General features: G+C 43.9%; 1 protein-coding gene across 9 annotated transcripts in view; it reads left to right on the top strand.

The window, feature by feature from the left end:
* The window catches only part of Prss46 (Putative serine protease 46), a 75918-nt gene extending 59350 nt beyond the window's left edge, over positions 1–16568 (top strand). For 8 of the 9 annotated variants that reach the window (XM_074060303.1, XM_074060309.1, XM_074060307.1 and 5 more), the window contains 4 exons: positions 2116–2293; positions 2492–2751; positions 3529–3692; positions 16314–16568. In XM_074060303.1, coding sequence (XP_073916404.1) covers positions 2116–2293; positions 2492–2751; positions 3529–3692; positions 16314–16568 — 857 coding nt within the window. Of the gene's footprint in view, positions 1–2115; positions 2294–2491; positions 2752–3528; positions 3693–8632; positions 8834–16313 lie in introns of those variants that run through there. The other variant, XM_074060305.1, reaches the window with a different exon arrangement.
* The last annotated feature ends 368 nt before the right edge of the window (positions 16569–16936 follow it).

Below are 16936 nucleotides of genomic sequence, written 5' to 3'. Positions count from 1 at the left end.
GGTGACATTGTGCCCAAGACAAGGTTGATCTGTGATACCTTGCACCCCCAAATAATCCATCATGGTTCCCTCCAGATCATCATCCATACTTGGTGCTGGTACCTCCTGCTGGCATCTCCAGGTGGAATCCTGTTAGTCCTGTGTAAGATTTGGGGGAAGGGGATGGGATTGGTGTCGTCCTGGACATGAGTTCTGAGAAGTGCTGTTCTTTGAGAGCTGATGAGCCTGCTGAGGCTGAGGTCACTGAGGCACTGAGGCACTGAGGCAAAGGTCACCACCGCCCCCTAGAGCTGTCACTGTGTAAGTGGTAAAGCTCTTTTTTGCAGAACCCTTGCTCTGTTGGGCCTCAGCTTTATGAGAAAAGAAAGAGCAAGCTTCTAGAAGCCCTTCCCTTTCCCTGGACGTGGGACAGTCTTCACTGGGGCAGACTGTAATCAGAGAAGGTAGTCACAAACTCTCCTTGGTGTACCAGGAGGGCCACAATTATGGCTCCCCCTGGGGGAGACAGAAAATAGGACAGTCAGTGGGAAGGGTAGTGGACCAGGGTTAAGCAGCGAGCAGGTGAGACAGCACTCCATGGAGATTAGGGAATTCACAAAGTGCCTATGGATTCCTGTGGAAAGTCACTGGTTGAGGTAAAAGCATCCAGTCATGGAAGTCAGGGATCAGTGGCCATTTACATTTGAGAGTAGCAAGAGCCTCAGGACACATGTTATGAATGAGTTCAAATATTAGCAGGTCTATGTATTAGTCAATGTTGTGTTATTACAATGAAGTATCTGAGACAGTCTACTTACGAAGTAGAGGGGTGTGTTTAGCTCACAGTTTTCAGGTGTCAAAGTCCAGGATCTGTCATGTGGGGTAGGGAGGGGTAGGGACAGAACCCTCTGCTGAGGGCAACAACTGTGTGTTGGAGGAGTGGTACTCACATCTCAAACCAGGACGCCGAGAGGGAGCGGGGGAGGATGGAGGGTCCCATGGTCTCCTTTGAGGGCATGCCCCCAGTGACTTCAGGACCTCCCATTAGGCCTCACCTCTTAACAATTCATAAAATTTCCCAGTGTTACCTGGGGACCAAGCCTTTACACTTGAACCTTCAGCAGGGGGGGCACAAATCACACTCAAACAATAGTGATGTCAATGAGGCAGGGCCCTGCAGATGCATCTGCTAATGTGTACAGTTCGCCAGAGAAAGGTGTATTTCTTCTCCTCACCACTACACCAAGGGTGTCCCTGAGGCCAGGCTCAGCTGTGGCTACTGCCGCTGAGTCCTGACCCTTTGCATGGCATTGTGTGGGCTGCTGAGGGACACAGGCTTCCTGTAACGATGACCGCTTGTAAGTGTGTCCAGCGTCACTTCTGTGAAGAGAGACCCATGGCATCAACCCAGACTCGGCAGCAGACTATAAATAAGAAACCTGCTCATTTTTCTTCGACAACCCTTGCTTATAGAATCTTTCTCCTTTTCTCCTTTATGATAGACAGTTATTATTGTTGAAGTTTTCATGAAGAATTATCAAATACCAGTCCAGGCTGGTCTTGTTTAAAATCTCAGTCTGTCATCCAGTTCAGTGCAGCCTCCTGTCCTCCCACTCCTGCTCTGGGGACCAGTGGGAGGTAAAAAGGGATTAGGCAAACATCTTTATCCACTTTCTTATATGGTCACAAGGACCACACACCTCCAGGGCGTGGTCCCTGGGCTAGAGTTATACAGTGTGACATCACTGACCCCTGCTTTTTGGCCCACTTGTGCCCTGTCACTTACCCCTTGGTTGACAACTCACCCTTCTGATGGTTTTCTCTTCCTCTTCACATCCCCCCATCATTTGTTTGTATAAACTATAAGCAGGGATGAGTCCTGGAGTGATGGCTTGAAACAATCCCCAAAAGGTTCATCTGGTCCCCCTTGTTCAGGAGTTTTAAAATGTGGAGTGCCTGCTGCCTCTGGGTCTGTGGTTGACAGTTTTGAGGTCATGGGGTCAGTCCCTTCCTACTGCAGATGGCAGTGGCTGCTTGTGTTCAGGCTGGGAGGCAGCTCCCTCTGCTTTGACAGTTTCCCATGGCCAGCAGTGTGAGCTCTGCTTTTTGTAGCCCCTTCTCCGCCTGTTTCCTCAGGGTCATGGTTACAGGCCTGCGGTCAGACCAACATAACCTGCAAGGTGGTGAAGGGTAAAGTGGAGGAGGTAGGCAAGTGGCCATGGCAGGTGAGTATCTTCTTTCTGGGAATGTACACCTGCAGTGGCTCCCTCATCCACCGCCAGTGGATCCTCACTGCTGCACATTGCTTACAAAGGTCAGTCCCTTGGGTCACCTATGTCCAGGGTGTTTGCTTTCTGGCCTGGGGAGTGGGGGTGGGGGGCTGGTGAATTTGGGTATCTGGGACTAGGGGGCTTGGCTGGGTGATCCAGTGCTCAGCCCCTGTCTCCCCAACCATGGGTGGCCCTATTGCTCCTCACTGCTCCTGTGATCTGCCTTCTCCCTGGGCCTGCAGATCCAAGGACCCCACCCATTACTCCGTGGTGTTAGGAGCCCAGCGCATCCCAGACAACAGCACTCAGCTCCTGCTCACAAACCTCGTGATTCATGACCATTTCAACAATAGGATGTCCAATGACATCGCCCTCCTGAAGCTCAGAGACCCTATCTTCTGGTCCCCCCTCATCCAACCCATCTGCCTCCCTACCAACAATTTCAAGCCAATCATAGGCAGCATATGCTGGGTCATCGGGTGGGGACACAAAGGGAGAAAAGGTGAGTGCAGGGAGCCGAGATCTGTCTCTGCAGTACACAACCCCATCATGAGGTCACTCATTCATCTTTTTATTCATTGTCTGTAAACATTTCTGAGCACCTGCACAGGCTGCATCCTGTCCTGACCTGACCCCTTATACAAAGACATGCACAGTATTGTAGGGGAAAAGAGACAGTGGCCTGAGTAGACCTCAATTCCCAACGTTAAATCCACTGCCAAGCCCTTAGCCTTGGCATGGTAGGAAATACAGCCTTGGCTGTTATTGGGGTTTTGTGTGTACAAGGTGGCACAGGGACCATGACGTCTGGGGAGGTCCTAAAACATTGAGGGGGACCTTTCTGGTTACTGTGCACACTGGTTACCTTGAGGCACCCATAATTCCCAAAGGTCTGGCCCTGTTGGTGCTCACTGGCATCCTAGTATCTGGGAACCTTCTTGTAGTCCTGCCTTCCAGGTGGTGTCATATCTGGACTCTAGGGTCATGCCACCTTGATGGTGGCTATAGAGCAATGCTTGCTATTACAGAATCTTTATTATCAGGGTACTCTCTCCCTGTCCTCATTCAGTGCCTTCCTGTTGCTCCAAGGTCCTCAGGAGACCTTTGTTTAATTTTCTTCATGAGCTGGGACCCTTTTGAAAGTCAAATTGTGGGCTGAGGCCTTTATAAAGCCACCATCCCAGGCAATGCCCTGCCTCTCACATAAGCAAACACAGACAACTCTGGGCTGGAAATATGCTAAGAAGTCAAAGAGACCACAAGATCTCTCTTTCCTCAGAGACCTCAGAGAGCCCCTACAATGTCCAGGATTTGTCTGTCAGGATAATAAACAATGACATCTGTAATCACCGGTACCAGTTCCTCCTGTCAATGAACCAGAAGCAGTTCATCGGCAATGACATGCTGTGCGTCAACCCAGAATTGGGCTCTGACACTTGTAAGGTGTGGAGAATGTGGGTGGGGGAGGGAGGAGGCTTCCAGAGGTCCCACTTTCCTTTACACATGGCCCTGGGGGACCCGCTAATAAATCTCCTTCCCCTGAGTTTCAGTTTCCCAGTCTGTAAGGCAGGGGTGAAATGGAGATACTGGTAATATTTCATAGGTCATTTTAATTCTTCTGAACATCCGCTCCAATTGTTTTGGAGATAGATCCCTCTTGATACATGAGGCTCCATGTCATTCGTTAATAGCTCCATAATATTTTCTTTTGTGACTCTGCCACAATTTATCCATTCTATGGTTTAAAACAATTGAGGGCTGGGCACAGTGGCTCACATCTGTAATTTCAGCCACTGAGGAGGCTGATTTTGAGGGAACACAGTTCAAGGCCAGCCTAGACAAAAAAGTTAGCGAGACAACCACCTCAGTAACACAAGCCAGGTGTAATGGTGCACACCAGCTATTTGGGAGGGCCATAGGTAAGAGGATCACAGTCTAAGCCAGCCCAGTCAAAAACTTGAGGTCCTATCTGAAAAATAACTAAAGCAAAAAGGGCTGGGGGTAAGGTGGGTGGAGTGGCTCAATTGGCAAAGCACCTGCCTTGCAAGCACAAAGCCCTGAATTCAAAGTCCAGTACCACAAAAGAAAAAAATATTGAGGGAATTTCCAGTTCTTTCATATCAGAAACTCTAGCACTCTGAATATCCTCACACACAACTGCCCATTTGCATGTCCAGAATTTCTCAACAGGGTGTATCCTGAGTTGGATGTGATGGGTCGCGGGTTGTATTAGGTTGCATTATCTTCATGGTCGTTGTCTAAAGTTACTGTGTTAACCTATATTTTTACAGCAGTGTTTGGGAGTTCCACTACTTCCTATCCTTGCTAGCTTTTGGTAATGGCGGATTATAAAACGTTTTCCGTTATGATGGGTGGGACATAGTAACCCATTGTGGTTGTAAAGTACGAGACCCCAATTACTAGTGGCTCTGTGCATCTTTTCTATTTATTCACTCTTCAAAATTCTTCTTCTATGATTTTCTTACTCACAGAGGCTGTACATTTTTCTCTTTGTCTTTTTATCATTTTTAAATATTCTGGATACGAATTCTATGTTCATTAGCTCCCAGATTTCCATTTATCTTTTCCTTTGTTGAACAGCAATTTGGATTTTATTTATAGAGTATATTGTGTTTCTAGCTTATGCTTTTTTGTGTGTCTTATTTTAGAATTCCTTCCTTGCTGGGTGCCGGTGGCTCATGCCTAGCTACTCTGGAGGCAGAGATTAGGAGGATCCAGGTTCGAAGCCAGCCCAGGAAAATAGTTTGCAAGATCCTATCTTGAAAAAACCCTTCACAAAAATAGGGCTGGTGGAGAGGCTCAAAGTGTAGGCCCTGAGTTCAAAACCCAGTACCACACACACACACACACACACACACACACACACACACACACAAAATTCCTTCCTTTGCTCGAGGTACATAAAGACATTCCATATTTTGTTATGAAAACTTTGGACATTTTGGTTTTCTACATTTTGAATGCACATGACATTCATTTTGTGAATGATGAGAGAGGAATCTTTTCTCATTTTTCTCATGTGGGCTGCCAGTTTTCCCATCTCCTCCACCGAAGGTACCACCTCTCCGAGATCAATCTTCTATACACAGCGGGTTAATTTCTGGAGTTGGACATCTTAGATCATTTTCTTCTTTTTTTGTGGTACTGGAGTTTAAACTCAGGGCCCAGAGTTTGCTAGGCCATGCTCTACCACTGGGCCACACCTCTGCCTTTTTTTGCTTTATGTTATTTTTCCAGATAGAGTCTCTTCTTTTTGCCCAGAACTGACCTCAGACCAAATCCTTCCCCTATGTCTACCATGTGGCTGGGATTACAGGGTGTGCCACCAAGCCTGGTGGGTGAATAATTTATTGTTATCTTCCTTCTATTGCTTTAGCTTTAAGCTGCAAACTTTCATATGTAGCATTTTATTGTTATCCAATCTTAAATGTTTTATATCATTTTCACTTGGGTTTCATTTTAACCTATGAGGATTTTTTGCTCTTGCTGATTTCAAGCAGTGTCCCAGTAGTCATAAAAACAGTTCCATAGTGGAACAGTTATATGGGATATATGGAATCTTCTTAAGTTGCCTGGTTGTGGTTGTGTGTGTGTGTGTGTGTGTGTGTGTATTTGTTTGGTGGTACTGAGTTTGAATTGAAGGCCTCACGCTTGCTAGGCAGGCGCTGTACCACTTGAGCCAGCCCAATTTTTTTTTATTGTTTTATTATTCATATGTGCATACAAGGCTTGGGTCATTTCTCCCCCCTGCCATCACCCCCCCCCTTACCCCCCATTCTGCCCCCTCCCTCTCCCCCCCACCCCTTCAATACCCAGCAGAAACTATTTTGCCCTTATCTCTAATTTTGTTGAAGAGAGAGTATAAGCCATAATAGGAAGGAACAAGTGTTCCTGGTTGAGATAAGGATAGCTATACAGGGAGTTGACTCATTAATTTCCTGTACGTGTGTGTTACCTTCTAGGTTAATTCTTTTTGATCTAACCTTTTCTCTAGTTCCTGGTCCCCTTTTCCTATTGGCCTCAGTTGCTTTTAAGATATCTACTTTAGTTTCTCTGTGTTAAGGGCAACAAATGCTAGCTAATTTTTTAGGTGCCTTACCTATCCTCACCCCTCCCTTGTGTGCTCTCGCTTTTATCATGTGCTCAAAGTCCAATCCCCTTGTTGTGTTTGCCCTTGATCTAATGTCCACATATGAGGGAGAACATACGATTTTTGGTCTTTTGCAGCCCAATTTTTTTAAATGTATATTTCATCATTTTCAAGTTCTATTAATTTGTCTGATTTCCTTGGTCTCAATTTGGCTTTGTTTTTTATGTCATCTTGAACAGAAATGTATATTCTTTCTAGTTTTGTGTTTAAAACACTTAAACTCATAAGATCACCTTTGATTTGAACTTTGAATTCAACTCTTGAATTTCATACTGCTGTGATACCATCATCATTATTTTATGTTAAAATATATTTTGTGATTTGGAAGGAAATGTACACATTTTGTTAAAAAAAAAGTAATGCATACATGCAAAAATTAGATGAGACTTTCCCATAGTCAAACTATCTAGAAAATTCCACTTTAAATTGCTTAGTTTATAAAGCAGATACCTTAAAGCAACTGAGGCCAATAGGAAAAGGGGACCAGGAACTAGAGAAAAGGTTAGATCAAAAAGAATTAACCTAGAAGGTAACACCCACACACAGGAAATCAATGTGAGTCAATGCCCTGTATAGCTATCCTTATCTCAACCAGCAAAACCCCTTGTTCCTTCCTATTATTGCTTATACTCTCTCTACAACAAAATTAGAGATAAGGGCAAAATAGTTTCTGCTGGGTATTGAGGGGGGGAGCGGGAGGGGGCGGAGTGGGTGGTAAGGGAGGGGGTGGGGGCAGGGGGGAGAAATGAACCAAGCCTTGTATGCACATATGAATAATAAAAGAAAAATGAAAAAGAAAAAAAAAAAATAAATTGCTTAGTTTATATCCCTGCTGTGGGTGTAGTTCAGTGGTAGAGCACTTGTCTAGCATGCTTAAGGTTCAATCCCCAGTGCCATAAGAAAAAAAAAGTATATATGAATCCCTAACATCATTTGTCTCTGTACATAAGAACCTCAAATACGTTTGGGATTTTTTCTGGTTTTTATTTTATTTTGGCAGTACTGGGGTTTGAACACTTGTTAGGCAGTTGCGCTACTACTTGAGCCGTCCATGTCCCCAGCCCTTTCTTGCTTTAGTTATCTTTTGGGTAGGATCTCTCATTTTGCCTGAGGCTGGCCTCTGACCACAATCCTTCTACTCATTCTTCCCTAGTAGCTGAAATCACAGGTACATGCCCCCATGCCTGGCTTGTGGAGTCTCACGGGCTCTCTCTGCAACTGAGATCCTCTCAATTTCTGCCTCCTGAGTACTTGGGATTGCAGGTGTGAGCCACCATACCCATCCCTTGATTTTGGTTTTAACAAGTCTGTTATATAATTTTATTTCTCAACTTTTAAATTTTCACTTAAAATATATCTTAGATTCTTTTCCATGTCTATATATTAAATATATTCCATTCTCCTTGACTACTGCATATTAATTTTCTCATATGGCCACACACAGTCTACTTAAGATTCTCCTATTGATAGACATTTGAGCTCATTTCAATATTTTTTTTACCATACCAGAGTAAAAGTCTTTGTTCATTTTAAAATTTAGTAGTTGTTGACAGATTAGCCTCCTCATTAATCATTTGTATTAACATCAGCAGTGGATGAGCACCATGGTCTCACTTTATCACTAGCATTAGCATTATTTTGACTTTGTTTTTGCCCTTCTGAGGATTGAACCCAGGGCCTCATGCATGCTAAGCACAAACTCTATCACTGAGCTACACTGCCTCTTTTAACTTTTGTCCTTTTGGTAGACTGAAATTTACATGTGGATTTAATTTCATGAAGTGGAGCTCCTGTACCCAGATATTAAATAGTGAGTTTCAACAAAGGTGTCAAAAACACAATTGGTACAGCATTCAAAGAGAGCTGTGTGACTATAAGTACTACTATAGGTGTGGACACGGGGAGGTGTGAGAGGTGATGTTGGGAGGAGGATTTCATGGAACGAACTGCTCTGATCTCATCCCTCCGTCTTTGAGGGATTGGGGGGGTGGTGTACCTGTCCCATCCTTCAATTCTGCTGGGGGTTGTGGCACAGGGTTCTTTAAAGCGTGGAATGTGAGCCCCAGAAACTAGGCAGAGAGTCAGCTGTAAATCCCCTCGAGGCCAGAGCGCACAGTGGGCTTGCGGGGTTCAGATGCCCCTGCTGCGGGGAAGAAGGGAGCTGATGGCAAGGCAGGGGAGGGCTCAGAGCTCCTTTCTTTTTCCTTCCCAGGCTTCCTGTTGGCAGAGCCCCAGCATCGGGAAGTTTTACTGTACACCAAGCTTAGCAGTGTGATGTTTCTCAGAAGTGGATGTTTTGATTTCTGCACTGAGATGTTTATGGGACAATGCAATCATAGCGACCATGATTGCATTCATCACCGTGAGCGGCAAGCTCTGATTCTGCTCCAGTTTTTTTTTAACCCAGGATGGGGGAAAGGAGTCATCTTCTAAATAAAATGGAAAGGGACAAAAGGAGTCCAAATAAAATGCTCACGTTTTTAGTGTACCCTTTACACGTTTCCCTTCCTGTGATCCTCAATGTACTTTTGTTTCTACTGAGTTATAAAAACTCTGGATGTTACATTTTTGTAGTAGTTAATAGTGAAGGAGCTTTATGTTTTCTTTAACATCATTTCAAATGGTTCATAGCCATTTGTATACACACACACACACACACACACACACACACACACACGGTGGTGGTGGGGGGGTTAAGGTTTGAACTCCGGGCCTTGCACTTGCTAGGCAAGTACTCTTGCACTTGAACCATGTCTTCAGCCCTTTTTTGCTTTGGTTGTCTTTCAGATAGGATCTCATGTTTTTTGCTTGGGGCAGGTCTTGGACCACGATCCTCCTATCTATGTCTCCTGAGTAGCTGGGATTATAGATGTACACTGCCACACCTGGCAACCATTTATTATATTTTGTGTATGTGTGTGTAAGGAGAGAGAATATAAAGCAAACACAGCAAACTTTGATAATTAGTGAATCTGGGTAAAATATTAAACTGTGGCTTTTCTGTAAGTATCAAATTACTTGAAAATAAAAAATTATCAAAAAATCTGTGGGTAGGGTTGGCAGAATGGCTCAGGTGATAGAGTGCCTGACTAGCAAGTGTGAGGCCCTGAGTTCAACTCCCAGTACTGCCAAAAAAAAAGACTAGGCAAATGCTTTGTAATATTTTACTCTATTTGTCTTTTTTTGGTGTGGGTTTTTTTTAGTCATATAAAATTTTTATGTTTTCATATTTATATTATTTCCCATGATAATTTTAGTTTTCTATCTGTGCTTGACAATTCCTTTTGTTCCCTAGGGTGGTGCTATTAGGAGGTAGGGAACAGTTTGGGAGGTAGAGCCTGGTGGGAGGTCTTTAGGTCACTTGAGTTCTCACAAGACAGTTGTTAAGCTGGGCACCAGTGGCTCACACCTGTAATCCTAGCTACTCAGGAGGCAGAGATCAGGAGGATCACAGTTAGAAGCCAGCCAGGGCAAATAGTTCATGAGACCCTATCTTGAAAATTCCCATCACAAAAATAGGGCTGGTGGAGTGGCTCAAAGTGAAGGCCCTGAGTTCAAACCCCATACAGCAAAGATAAAGAAAAAAAAAAAAACCCACAAAAGACAACAACAAAAAAAGACTATTGTGAAGAGAGGAACAAGCTGGCCCCAGTTCTGTCTCTGCTTCCCAGCTGATGGGAGATGTGACCCCTTCTGCTGGCATGCACTGTCACCATTGCCATCTGCCATTTGCCATGGAGCCCTCACCAGAACTGAGCTGATACAGGCACCATGCTTGTGAACCTCCAAAACAGTGAGCTAAATAAACCTTTTTTTCTTCATAAGTAACCTGTGTCAGGGATTTATTATAGTAACAAAAAGCTGACTAGTATATCACTGTATATTTTCCACACACTTATTTAAAATTGAGTTAACACCAAGAATTAACCAACATCTCCAGGCTTCTTAGCAAGGTCAGAACTTTGTGCACCTTCACAGTCCTCATTCCCATCCTCCAGACTCCCCGTCTTGTTGGAAACTACCCAGAGCTCAGCTTATGGGACTCTTACTATATCTGAGTTTTTGCTGGGTTCCCTCTGGCTTCCCAGGACTTCAGTCAACTGAGCTGCCTTTGGTGGGGACTTCAGCCACTTCCTTGGTTTTTATGGTTTGCATTGGGGGGGTCCTTTCCCCCAAACATCCTGGAACCACAGCTTTGCTTCTGTTTGTTGCTGACCTTCATGGAAGTGCTTCTCATATGTCACCATGAAGTACCTGTTGGTGCTAACCTGGTGTTTAACAGGAGGAGAGAGCTGTTCCTTTCTGTTGTACTTTGGCACTTTGTTTCTGGAATGAATGTTCTCTCCTATCAACATGTTTTCTGTAGCTACTAAGGTGACAGTATGCTTCAAGTCAGGTCATGTCCATTCACCTTGCACTCCAGGATCATTCCTCTTTGTTCATGGTATACTTTTGTTTTTTTTTCATCTGTTGAATTTGGATTCATTTCCTTTTTAGAGCATGTTCTAATTAATTTCTGCTTTAAAATCCTCATCTTGAATACAAAAAAATGGAAGTCCTCTAGGTTATAATAGAGTTCTTTATGTGCAAATACTATTTTTACAAGTAAAAAAATTAATACCTCTTGGAATAAAGGCTTATATGGTAGAGCCAAGCATGTTGGTACACATCTATAATCTCAGCTACTCAGGAGGTAGAGGCAGAAGGATTGTGAGTTTGAAGGCAGTCCAGGCCAAGGTAGCAGAAGAGACCATGTCTCAAAAACAAAATAAAAGCAAACAGGACTGGGGGCATAGCTCAAATGATAGAGTGCTTGCCCAGTATGTGCAAGGCCCTGGGTTCAATCCCCAGCACTGCAAAGAAAAAAAAAAAAGCCACATGCTAATAGGTGTCATAAAATGTAGAGATCGAATATATGACAAAATACCTGTGCAAAGAAACAAATGTATGAATACCTTACTGCCGCATTAAAGCCATATGAAAAGAACACACAGAAGTGTCAGTGAAGCAACAGTCTGGGGTTCTAGCTTTACCTTAGCCAGCATCGCACAGGATAGTTCATGTAGGTTTCTCAAGACTAGAAAAACAGCTAGCCCAGTTGAATTCATTTATATCCAACAGACACTGTGTGCCAGGCCCTGGGGCTATGTCAGGCCCAAGAGGCATCCTGGCCTCAGGGAGCACAGTCCTATACAGCACAGACCACATGGCCCTTTTTCTGTGTGAGGCTGGGCTCCACTGTACAGGGGGTAGAGCAAGTCATTCCCTTTGCCAGCTTACAACATCAGGACTGTGCACGCCCCACTTGCAAAATATTTGCCCACGGTCTGGAACATCCGAAATAGCATAAACAGTTCTCCTTTTTTAAAATTTTTTTCCTTTTTCTTTTATTATTCATATGTGCATACAAGGCTTGGTTCATTTCTCCCCCCTGCCCCCACCCCCTCCCTTACCACCCACTCCACCCCCTCCCTCTTCCCCCCCCCCAATACCCAGCAGAAACTATTTTGCCCTTATTTCTAATTTTGTTGTAGAGAGAGTATAAGCAATAACAGGAAGGGACAAGGGGTTTTGCTGGTTGAGATAAGGATAGCTATACAGGGCATTGACTCACATTGATTTCCTGTGCGTGGGTGTTACCTTCTAGGTTAATTCTTTTTGATCTAACCTTTTCTCTAGTTCCTGGTCCCCTTTTCCTATTGGCCTCAGTTGCTTTAAGGTATCTGCTTTAGTTTCTCTGCATTAAGGGCAACAAATGCTAGCTAGTTTTTTAGGTGTCTTACCTATCCTCACCCCTCCCTTGTGTGCTCTCGCTTTTATCATGTGCTCATAGTCCAATCCCCTTGTTGTGTTTGCCCATGATCTAATGTCCGCATATGAGGGAGAACATACGATTTTTGGTCTTTTGGGCCAGGCTAACCTCACTCAGAATGATGTTCTCCAATTCCGTCCATTTACCAGTGAATGATAACATTTCAATCTTCTTCATGGCTGCATAAAATTCCATTGTGTATAGATACCACATTTTCTTGATCCATTCGTCAGTGGTGGGGCATCTTGGCTCTTTCCATAACTTGGCTAAACAATTTTCCTTCTTGAACATCATATGAAGCTGCCTGCGAGACACAGCCATATTTTCCTTTGAGGCACTGTTCTTGGTCACCATTTTAGGTGCTTTTGTGTGTAGTTATGGAACTTGTCAGGCTTCCTATGACTGTTGAAATGGCTTTCAATTTGCATTTTCCTGGAAAGTATTCATTTCATCCAGGATTTAAATCCACAAAAGAGGAAGTTGTAAACTGTCTTGAGATTCTGAGAAATTTCGATTTTCCCTGAGTGTGGTTCTAGTCTATATTCTTACTCAAATCGGATATTTTGCATTTTATACATTTGTGTGTGTGTGTGTGTGTGTGTGTTGACACATACAAGTTACTTCTCTGGTTTTTAAAATATAAGTTATTAAGCTGGTGGAGTGGCTCAAGTGGTAAAGCACCTGCCTAGCAAGCACCGTGAGGCCCTGAGTTCAAACCCCAGAACTGGCAGGAAAAAAAAAAAAAAGAATGAGTTATTGGTTTCATTTCCCAAGTCTGATTTTTCTGCTTTCTAAAACATCAGTTATTCCCGCTCTATCTTTATTCTTTTTCAAGTGTCTTGAGCTGAATTTGCAGTGATAAAAAATTGTTGATAATTAATAACAAATAATTTGTTTCCATTTTCTCTTGTCTGATATGAAAAATGTTATAAACCAGAGCCAAACTGCATGCAGTTTGGGTCCACATTCCATAGACTTTGCAATATACTGTGTACTCATGTCACTACGTTCTAATTATAGATTTTAGTTCTTTTACTTTGACATTTTTGAAAGTCAACTTTTGTTTTGCATTGATGGAGTAGCTCACATTTTGTTATTCAGTTCTGGTTTTATTTTGCTATGGTAAAGAGGGTCCACACACAGCAGATGTCTCTTCTCTCTTCTCTTCCCTCTTTTCTGGGTTCTGTCTTTCCCTGGGCCTCTAGGGCCAGGACTCCCCTTGAGACAACTGTCAGCTTGATTATTAAGGATTTGATTTTCTCCTTTATCTTTCTTTCAAAAGGTAATTTATCTAGTCAAATCTATTCAACACATGTCCTTAAAGGTGTTCATGTCTTGTACAGGAAAGCAACACGAGTCAACTCCCTGTATAGCTATCCTTATCTCAACTAGCAAAAACCCTTGTTCCTTCCTATTATTGCTTATACTCTCTCTTCAACAAAATTAGAGATAAGGGCAAAGTAGTTTCTGCCCGGTATTGAGGGGGTGGGGGGGAGAGGGAGGGGGTGGGGTGGTTAAGGGAGGGGGCGGGGGGCAGGGGGGAGAAATGACCCAAGCATTGTATGCACATATGAATAAAAAAAAAAAGATGTTCATGTCTTTAAAACTTCTGTGGTAGTGAAACATAACTGATATCCCTCCCATGTTTTTCTTATTGCTTTTGATTTTTGAAGCAAGGTCTCACTGTGTATCCCAGGCTGGCCTCAAACTCACTATAGAGCCCAGGGTGGCCTCAAACTTGTAATTCTCCTGTCTTGGCTGCCTGAGTGTTGGGATTGCAGGCAAGCACCACCACATCTGGCTACTCCTGTCATTTTTACTGAGAAAGCTCAATTTGTTAGGATATTCACACTAAACAGGTTTGTGTTTTGAAGTCATTGCCCCACTGCCCTATCATCAAATCCTCCTTCCTTTCCTAAACATCATTTTGCTTTTACTTTTTTTTTGGGGATGAGGGTGGCACTGGGATTTGAACTCAGGGCCTCACACCTGCTAGGCAGGCTCTCAGCCAGCCCCTTAACCATCGTTTTGAGCAAAGTTCATAATTTTCAGTCACTTTCAAGTACTGTATTTGGGTTTTTTTGTTGTTGTTTGTTTTGTTTTTTTGAGATGTGATCTCACTATGTAGCCTAGGCTAGCCTTGAACTCTATCCTCCTGCCTCAGCTTCCCAAATGCTGAGATTGCATGTGTGAGCCACCAGGGTTGACTCACTTTCAATTACTAAATGCCCTATCCCATTAAAAGTCTCAACTTAAGAATCAATTTGATTTCACTTTATACCCCATCCCATCGCCATCCTCTGCCTCGTCTAGTGGTCAAACCTCCCCAACTCTTTCTCCGCTTGTCATTTCCACAGGTTCCTTAGATTTGCTAAATTTGGCCTCTGGTTGAGTTTTTTTTTTTTTTTTTTTAGAGGAGGACTGTACTGGGGTTTGAACTCTGGGTCTCACACTTGCTAGGCAGATGCTTTACCATGTGAGCTACCCCTCCGACCCTTTCTGCTTTGGTTATTTATTTTTTTATTTATTTGCAGTACTGGGGTTTGAACTCGGGGCCTACACCTTGTGCCACTTTGTCAGACCTTTGTGTATGTGTGTGTGTGTGTGTGAGATGGGTTTTTTGAGACAGAGTCTCATGAACTATTTGCCTGGGCTGGCTTTGAACCTCAATCCTCCTGATCTCTGCCTCCTAAGAAGTAGGATTATAGGTGTGAGCCACTGGTGCCCGACTTGCTTTAGTTATTTTTGAGATATGGTTTCTCATGTATGCCTGGGCCAGCCTGGCCTTCAATCCTCTTAGTTACACTTCCTGTACAACTTGAATGACAGGATTGCACCACCACAAGCAGCTTTTATTGGTTGAGATGAGGTCTCAGGGACTTTTCACATGAGCTGCAAACTAAGATCCTCCCAATCTCTGCTTCCAGAGTAGCTAGGATTACAGGCATGAGCCACTGTGCCCTGGCTTTTGTTGGTTTTAGACAGAGCCTTATCTTAATTCATCACTTATCTTTGATGATGTTTGGTGTATTTCACTTTTGATGTGATGAAATTGAACACATTTTCCTTCTTCAGGTTTGTGGGTTTTGAATCTTTTTTTTTTTTTTGTACTACTTGAGTTTGAACTCAGGGCCTCGTATTTACTAGGTAAATGACCTACCACTTGAGCCATACTCTTTGCATCAGTTTATTTTTCAGAAGGTCTCATGGTTTTCCCAAGAACCAAACTTGAACCACAATCTTCCTACCTCTGCCTCCTGGGTAGCTGGGATTACAGGCATGTACCATCATGCCGGCCTTGAATCTTTTTAAAAATATACTTCATTTTAAGTCATAAAGATGTGTCCCTATATGTTTTTAACTAATTTTGACTTTTTTTTAGTTTTTACATTTGCAGTTTTTCTCTAGAGTGTGGTATAGTGAGATCCAGTTACATTTTTCTCTGTCTGATGAGTCAGTCTGCACCATCTACTACAGAGTTCTCCATTTCCACAGACTTCATGCTGTCTCTAACATGTGCCAAGTCCCTGTGTGTGCAGGCACCAGGCCGTGGGCTCTCCAGTGCCACATTAGTCTATTTTTCTGTTTGTTTGCCTGTCCTGTGATTTTATCATTATAAGCTTTGAAATATATCTAGACAGAGATATCTAGTTGGTCAAATCTGCCCCCAGCCTGACACTTCCAGTTTTCTCAAAACTGTCCTATAAGCCAGGTATGGTGGTTCATGCTTGTAATCCTAGCACTCAGAAGGCCGAAGCAGGAGGATCTCGAGTTCTAGGTCAGACTGGGCTACATAGTGTCTCAACAAACAAACAAATAAAAAACCCTATCATATAATTCATGGACTATTGTCCTTCAATGTCACTGTAAAATCAGATTGTCCCATTCTTCATTCAAATGCTTGATCTTCAGAGATTACATAAGAATTGGCACAGTTAAGCATGGCCTTGAACTTGGGCCACAGTGTAGAACTAAGCATCACAGAGCAGGTTCATAGCTAGGTCTCATCCCCGGGACAGCCCAGGCTTAGTCCACTCATGCTGCTGCCGCCATCTGAGACCTGCCCCTCCCTTCCCTGCAGGACACCTCTGGCAGTTCCCTCGCCTGCAAAGTGAACAACACCTGGATCCAGATGGGGGTGGTGAGCTGGAGCTTTGGCTGTGGCCAGCGCCGGTTCCCCAGCATCTACACCAGCACCTCTTCCTTCACCCATTGGATCAAGAAGCAGGTCACCGACTTGAGGTTCACCAGTAGGGCTGGCCCTTCCTTCCTGAGCCCAGTCATTCTCACTGGCTACATTCTGCTGGTCTCCTTGGGCTCCCTGTGGCTCCTGTGAGCCATGAGTCCAGGACGGTCATTCCTGGAGGCTGCTTCTCCCTCCTCTCTGGCTCTGCCTTCAGGAGAACTGGAGTGCAGAGTTTGCACAGGACATCAGGACAGAGTGACATCGAGGGAAGGTCCTAGATCCACAATTGTTTTGTTTTCATTGTTCAATGGAGATGTTCTTGAATCTTAAGCCCCTGAAGTCTTTTTCTTGACTTTGACCCAAGCCCTTTGGAACCTCTTTCACCCCGCCAGGCCTGGTTGTCCTCTGAAGCTGGCTTTCCCAGATAGTCTGACCCATATATGTCTCGGGCCTGTTGTATGATCTTGTATCTGGGCTGCAGTGTCCTGCTGAATAGGGATCGAAGTCTCTGCTTAGTC

This window comes from Castor canadensis, chromosome 17, assembly GCF_047511655.1.
Source record: "Castor canadensis chromosome 17, mCasCan1.hap1v2, whole genome shotgun sequence".
Lineage (NCBI taxonomy): Eukaryota > Metazoa > Chordata > Mammalia > Rodentia > Castoridae > Castor > Castor canadensis.
This window is presented reverse-complemented; position numbering and strand designations above follow the sequence as displayed.